The sequence below is a fragment of the Echinops telfairi genome, unplaced genomic scaffold, assembly GCF_000313985.2.
Source record: "Echinops telfairi isolate 266 unplaced genomic scaffold, ASM31398v2 ScPeMD7_21;HRSCAF=78, whole genome shotgun sequence".
Classification (NCBI taxonomy): Eukaryota; Metazoa; Chordata; class Mammalia; order Afrosoricida; family Tenrecidae; genus Echinops; species Echinops telfairi.
This window is the reverse complement of record NW_022103918.1, coordinates 16478847-16486590: the sequence shown is the minus strand read 5'-3', so window position 1 is coordinate 16486590 and position 7744 is coordinate 16478847. Positions and strand designations below refer to the sequence as shown.

The 7744-nt window shown below is 40.0% G+C and overlaps 1 protein-coding gene across 1 annotated transcript in view; it reads left to right on the top strand.

Moving 5' to 3' along the window:
* The window catches only part of ERGIC2 (ERGIC and golgi 2), a 40773-nt gene that overhangs the window by 11479 nt on the left and 21550 nt on the right, over positions 1-7744 (top strand). The window contains exon 6 of the mRNA XM_004700000.2: positions 4617-4657. Coding sequence (XP_004700057.1) covers positions 4617-4657 — 41 coding nt within the window. The remainder of the gene's footprint in view (positions 1-4616; positions 4658-7744) is intronic.

Here is a 7744-nt window from a genome sequence, read left to right as displayed (position 1 = left end):
TATATCTTTTGATAGCCGGGCACCATCAGCTTTCTTCACCACATTTGCTTATTCACCCGCTTTGTCTTCAGCGGTTGTGTCGGGAAGGTGAGCATGCAATTAAGAATTTTTGTAGTGTAACCCATAGTCCAGAATAAAGTGTAGGTGGCTGCTTTTGCAGTCCCACCCCCCTGGAATGTTCCCGTGCCCCCTCTCCCCATCCCCAAGTGGCAGTATCACCCACTTTAGGAAACATTGATTTAAATTCAGGAAAGTGCCCATTGGGGAGTAGTATCCTTTCATCATACTTATTCAATTTGTATACTAAGCTAATAATCTGAGAAGGTGCCCTACATAAAGAACATAGCAGGATTGTATGAATGCTCGTTAACAGCCTGTGACATGGCGATGACAGAACCCTGGCTGCTGTAAAGAGGACTCGAAGCACTTGCTGATGAAGATCATAGATTGCACCCTTCAGTATGAATTAGAACTCAACATAAAGAAATCCAAAATCCTCAGAACTGGACCAGTAGACACCATTATGTTATAATAAATGGAGAAAGGGCTGAAATTGTCAAGCATTTCATTTTATGTGGATCCACAGTCAGGGCTCATGGAAGCAGCAGGCAAGAGAGCAAATGTTATATTGCATTGAGCAAATCGCCTCAAAACCTCTTTAAGGATATCACTTTGATGACTAAGGTTCACCTGGCCCAAGCCATGGTATTTTCAATGACCTCATCTGCTTGTGTAATTTAGACAGGAATAAAGAAGACTGGAGAAGAGATGCTTTGGATGAGTGTTGGTGAAGAATATTGAAAGTACATGGATTACCAGAAGAACAAACAAATTTATCTTGGACGAAGAACCACCAGAATGCTCCTTAGAAGTGAGGATGGTGAGGCTTAGTTTCACATACTGTGAACGTGTTATCCAGACTAATCCTTGGAGAGAAGATCATCCTCTGTGAAGTAGAACATTAGTGAAAAAGGAAGGACCCCCGCCCCCAGGAGATGGATTGGCACAGTGGCTGTAACAACGGATTCAGACGTAGAAACAATTGTGAGGATGGTGCAGGACCAGGAAGCATTTGATTCTGTTGTGCTTAGGGGTCACTTTGAGTTGGAACTAGCTCAACACCAATGGTATTCTGTGTTTTTAAATTAAGTTTTTAATTTTGGGTAAAAGTTTACCCAATAAATCCTGTACCTGTTTAGCAATTCCTATATATATTGGTCAGTGACACATTGCTCCCATTTTTCATATTATATCCACATTCTCATGGTTTAGTTTTAGATCAGTGGTTCTCAACCTTCCTAATGCTGTGACCCTTTAATATAGTTCCTCATGTTGTGACCCCCTGTATTAGTCTAGGTACTTTGGAGAAACAAATCCATGGCGACTCACGTATAAGAGAGTTTTATGCAAAGAAAATGTGCATCACGAAAACATCCCAACCCAGTGCTGCCCAAGCCCACAAGTCCAACATTAACCCATACCCAACACCAGTCCACAAAGTCCTTCACCTCACAAAACAGAGGCAATAATGCCGACTGCAGGAGGAAAGCTGAGTCAGTGAACGAACAAGCATCTCAGCACTGGCAGGGGTCTCCACATGGCTGCTCCAGCACCCAGGGCTGCATCGGGATAGATCCATGTGGCTTCTCCTTGGGGATGTCTTGTAGGAAGTCAATCTTGCCAGCTGAAGCAGGGAACTGCTAAGGCAGCTGCACCCGGTGCAACCATCACAAAACAAGAGACCCGAGAACTAGAAAGGCGAGGCTTCACCACCCATTTATCCCTCCGCCTTTCAACCAGCACCACATGTGATTATCGGCCAGGCTGGCACAATTAACTAACTCACCCCCCAACCATAAAATTGTTTTCCTTTCTACTTCATAACTGTAATTTGCTACTGTTACAAATCGGGCGACCCCTGCGAAAGGGTCGTTGGACCCCCCCCACCCAAAGGGTCACGACTCACAGGTTGAGAACCGCTGCTTAGATGTTCAGTTTCTATTAATCCATTTTTCTTGTCTCCTCTAACCTCATCTTTGCTTTAGAATAAATGTTGACCATTTGGTCTTTTATAACAGAGCACTTCAAAAAGTTTGTAGGAAAATGGAATTAAAAGATAATAGGATTTTAAATGGACTTTAAAAAGTCTCATTTAAGCGTGCTTGTGTGTGTGGGTGCGTGGGTGGGTGTGTAAGGAAAGTTGCGCAGGATTCACAGGTGATATTGTTTATTTTATGAGCCGCCCTGTTATCCAGCTGAGAGGTGACCTCAGAGTGGTCTCATTTCAGGAGGATGTTGTGTGTTGTTTTATGCACTCTTGTACGAGTGTAAGGTCCCTGGGAGACACAGCAGCTTGCAGACTGCGAAGCTAAAGGTTGGCCACTTGAACCCGCCCAGAAGTACCTCTGTAAAATAGCTTGCTGATGTGCTTCCTTAATGATTACAGCCAAGAAAATCCTGGGAAGCATTGCTCTGCTGTTTCATGGCAATGGGGAGTTGTAGCATGACCATACAAGGGGGCTTCAAAAAGTTTTGGGGAAAATTCAGTTGTCTTTTCATTCCGTATTTCCCAAACTTTAGGACTCCACTTTGTATGTCTCTTGGAAGCTACTTTGTATGTCTCTCTCTTCTTGCTTAGGAATAAATGATCCGTTTAAGATAAAATTCTTGCTTCCTGCTGTTTTGCACTCAAAACTTTCAAGACATTGCTTCATTGTTTTCTACCCTAATTTTATCCTTTGTAGAGAACCTGCTTTGCCAGATTGATTTTTTTTCATGTACTTTTGAAATTAAAATATTAACCCTTTGTATCCAAATGCAGATTCCCTTGAATGTTTTATGGTTCTTGGTGATTTTTAACTATCTGAATTTTTAAGCCTGTTTGTTTGCTTTAGTAATGTTCAAAGGAATGCCTTTTCTGTTTTTATTATTCGTATTATATGATGTTGAATTTCATGAGGTGGTTCTCTGTACCTTTCCTTATTCATCTTTTGAAGTTTGCATCTGAGATCTGGGAAACTACCTAGATCCAGTGGGATTAAATCTTCTTTTAAATTTCTGTATTACATTTTAACACTCAGTGGTTTTATATATATATATATATATTTTTTTTTTTTTTTTTAAATCCCTAACTTATGGCAGATCATTCCCCTTTTTGGTGGGTGGTGGTGGTGGTGGTGTGTGTGTGTCTGTATTATCCTAAATCTCACAGAGAATAAATACAACTTTAAAAATTAACACTTTTTCTTTTCAGGAATGTTATAGGAAAATTCGTTCTAATTCCTCAGATTGGCCACTTCATTCAGAATAATGAATCTTTTATATTTACTCTTTTTTCTTCTTTAGCTTGAGGTTGGGAAAACAATGGGCCTCATTAAAGGATTGAGAGTTGAAGTGGACTTTTTTGACTGATGTCAGTTTATAATCTTCACTTTCCCCCTTTTATTCAAACCTGGAAGAAAGAAGAAGAGTAGGGAGTTTAGATATTCAGCCTCTATTAAATCAGATTCGAGCTTCAGATGTTTTTAAAAAGGAGAAAGAGTTGTGTTTGCGTTGAAAATGGTTCATCTTGGTACCCCATGTCCTTCTCTGATTGTTTCGTCAGCCACCGTGTAGCTAGGGTAGGTCGTCTTTAATTGGTGTGACTGTCATCAGTACTCATGTCAGTTGTGACAACAATGTTGTTGCTGAATTTACAGTTAAGCTGGGAGTAAGCGCTGCTGTGGCATCCTGTCACTGGTCTGTGTTACTCACTGACCACCTGAAACTGTTCCCATGATCTCTTTTCCCTGCACTCATCGGAGAGGTCACCTTTACTTACTGTTTACGTGGGGTTTTCTAGCCCAGGAGTAATTTGTATGTGAGCCTTATTCCCAATTTGATCTTTAGTCTATACTTTCTTGAAAGTGTCCAACATAAAGATACTAATTTAAGTAATTTAAAGTGATGATATGGATTATGTCTGCTTCTTTGGGCATTGTGAGAATTTGGTTATGATGGGACTTAAAGTATTATTATGTTATCATCTTGAATTTATGTTTGAAAATATACTTGTTATTTCTCTAGCATTCGCTCCACTTTCTGAATGTCTATTGTGGTCGCCTTCTTTTCACATTTATTATTGAAATTCTGGGGAGCCCTAGTTAAGCACTTGGCTGCTCCCCACAAACTGCAGCTTGAGCCCATCAGCCTCGCCCTGGGAGAAGGCTGCAGCAGTCTACTTCTGGACAGTTTTACGGCCGGACTCCATCCTGTAGGACTGCTGTGATTGGGAAACTGAGTCGCACATTTGTTTGTTATTTATGTATTTATTTTTATTGTAATTCCTGGTTTCCTTTATCCTTTCTTCTAGTTTTAAGTACTATCTAACATGCCATTTTGCTTACTTGCATGTATCTTTAAGGAAGATATTTGTCATTAGTGATATTTCTATGTGACATTTTTGAATAAAATGTCAGATTTGAATCTTCATTTTATAGATGATTAAATATAAATCACAAAATTTTTTTAAGGATACTATCAATTTGTTTCCTCCTGAAATAACTTTTTTAAAAAATTATGATAGAAAAGCCAAGAGCATTTGACAATGCTAGTAATCATATTTTTCTCTTTTTCAGGCAATATTTGATCTTTCACCACAGCAAAAAGAATGGCAGAGGTAATTAAGTAAACAACGTGTGATAGTCCAGAAAGACCTGTCACATTTGTGGAAGGTCAGAGTGTAAACCACTCACAGATTAACACATTTTTTGCAATTAAAAAAGGTGTATCATGTATTAGTAGAGTTACAAATACCAATTTATGTATTATACTTTGAATTACAAATTTTAGTTTAAAATTTTCATGGTAAGTTAACATATAAATATTGTTAAAAGTTCAACTTGAACAGAAAGTTGTTAAGGAAAAATAGAAGCCCTCTCCTCATTTACTTCCTCAATCTGCCGCCACTATGTGGTGGTAATAACCAGAGTTAATTTTTTTTGCATAGCCTTATAGAAATTTTTTGTGCATATAGGTAAGTTCCTATATGTTTGCATTGTAAGCCTAAGCTATTTTTTTTTATCTTTTTATTTTTCAAATAAAAGTGGGATCATTCTATACATGTGTCCTATAAATTGTTTTTCTTAAAAAATTGATACTTTGGGCATCTTCCCATTTTAGTGTACATGTTAGTCCATTTTATGGATAGATTATGGTTTATTTGATTTTGAAGGCTTATTGATACACATTTAATCCCATCTAGGATTTTTAACATTAGAACAGTGCTTTTGTGAAATCTTTGAATCCGCTTCTTTGTGGATTTGTGAGAGTGTGTTTGAAGACAAAAAATTTATAGAGATAGGATTTTTATGTCTGTGCATATTTAACAAACATTTCAAGAAGCAGTGCCACACTTTCACTTCAGAATGCTTGTTTGAAGCATTCACTTGTTTGAAGCATTCACTTCTATGAATGCTTGTTTCTGTAAACCACACTAACCATACTTAAATTTTTTTGCCATTTCTGTGATAAATTGCATTGCACTTATCTTAATTAGCATATTTTTAAGAAACAACTTTATAATCTTCCTGAATTTTCCCCCCATATGTACTTATCTGTAAAAGTGTTAATTCATGGGTTTTCTTTGCCTATTTTGCCTGGTTCTTAGTGTTTCCCCCACTATGTACTGTTTCAAAGTTTTCCTTTTGGCTTCTAGGGTTTGTCTTAGGCCTAGAAAGTCACTTTACGATGATTACTTATAGGCAGTCAGTTACTTAACATGCCCTTTCTAGCCATAGACCCCTATGTGATGTAATTGTAGCCTTGATGATGCAGTGGGTTGTTGGGCTACTGCCAGGTCAGAAATTTGAAGCTATCGTCAGCCACACTCCCCTAAAGATATATCATCTTAGAGCCCTACATGAGTCATTCTACTTCACTCATAGGATCCCTGGGAGTTGGAATCTACTGAAGAGTGTGGAGTTTTTATGCTTATGGTCACAGTCCCATTTTGGAGAGAGTTCTCTGTTAAGCTTGTATTTAGAACTAAGTTGGATGGATTCTGAGGCGAGGTTGTGAACCACGTCACCACCCTTTGTTTCCTAGGGAATAGGATTCTTCCTCCAATCGGGATATTACGTTCTTCTATATCATAAGCTGGTAACTTTCCTAATAGAACTCTGTAATTGTGAGTTTTTTACGGGATCTTTGTGACCCACCAGAGAGGAAGAGTATGGAGGAATGTTAGAGGAAAGAAGGACGGAGGGTGGAGGGAGGGTCTAGGAGACAGCTGCTGAGGCCTGGGGGTGAGAAGTTAGGGTCTTCTTTGTTTAGCCAGTGGTCCCATGACCCTTGCACAGAGGTCGCCCGATTCATAACAGTCACAAAACCACAGTGATGAAGTAGCAGCGAAAATAATTTTATGGTTGGGGGTCACCACAACATGAAGAACTGTATTAAAGGGTTGCAGCATTAGGAAGGTGGAGAACTACTGGTTTAGGCAAAGGATGTCAGATATATGCACCTCCCCGCCCCACACCCAATGCTGTTTTACACAATTATTTTAAAACCATTTTTTTTCACCCATTTCTCTTAAGATGTGTAAGTCTGAAGATGGCATCTCATTTCTTGGAAACTTCATACGTTATCATGTCCTACACTTGAATAAATATTTTTTGATAAAGATCTTGACTAGCCCACAGAGAGCCTGACATGCTCCCGAATAGTATGTAGTCTCCTTATTTCGGTTCCATTTGTTCTTTTCCATTGATACAGCTTCCCTGCTCCTCCTTGCCTTCTCGTCTTTGCTTTGGGGCCATGCTGGTTGCTGGGCCTCGTATAGCTGACGTTTAGCAGAAACAGCCTGGGGGCCCACATCTGACCTCCTCTGGTTTCCAAGGCTGATTGCCACAAGGCAGAGGTCAGACGTGCCTCCACCCTCCATTCTTAACCCTATTGTCCTTCTCGAAGCAGCACTACTTTTCAGCTGGGTTTTAGAACTCACAGCTGACATTTGGGATTATGGAGTTTGTTAGGGAAGTTAATTTAGGTGAGAAATGCTCAGGATGTAATAATTATTTAGTTCGGACAGTTTCTTTGCCTTGGCCGTGGACAGGCCTCTGGTCCTCAGCCTCTTGGCTCAGCCTTTGCCCTGCTCAGGCAATGTTACAAAGCTCTTTTAGGCCTGCAAACAGATTCCTCAACCTGAAGGCACTCTACTCCCCAAGCCAGGCCTGTGCTCTGAAGCACTCAGCTCTACTTGCTCTAGGGGCTGGGAAGTCCACCACTGAATCTTGCTCTGATTCTTGCTTCCGTTGTTCCTGTTCCTCTGGTGTGTCATAACTTCTCCTGAACAAGGAGGTTCAATGAGCAAGGACCTCAGCGTCCAAAGGACACACTCTGGTCCTGGCGTGAGCTTCCCTCCTCCGTTTTCTGCAATGGCTGATGTTATGCCCAGCAGGATGGCAGTCATAATGAACCCTGTTAACATTCACTCACAGCTGAATCCTAGCATTCAGTCAGTATCTTCCCTTACCTTCTTAGCCCGACTCATCAGGAAAACAAAGGTCATTTTGGTGGCAGTAACAAAGGCTATGACTACAGGAGCCATAGTCAGTAATTCATTGCTTTACAGTTACTTATGGGTGATAATGAATATTTTATAAGCCAGTGTATTAATTAACTGAAAGGTACCTTCCAGGAGTGGCTTCAGCACCAAGTTCAAAGGTTATCTTAGGGCAGTAGTCTCAGGGTTCCTCTATTCTCT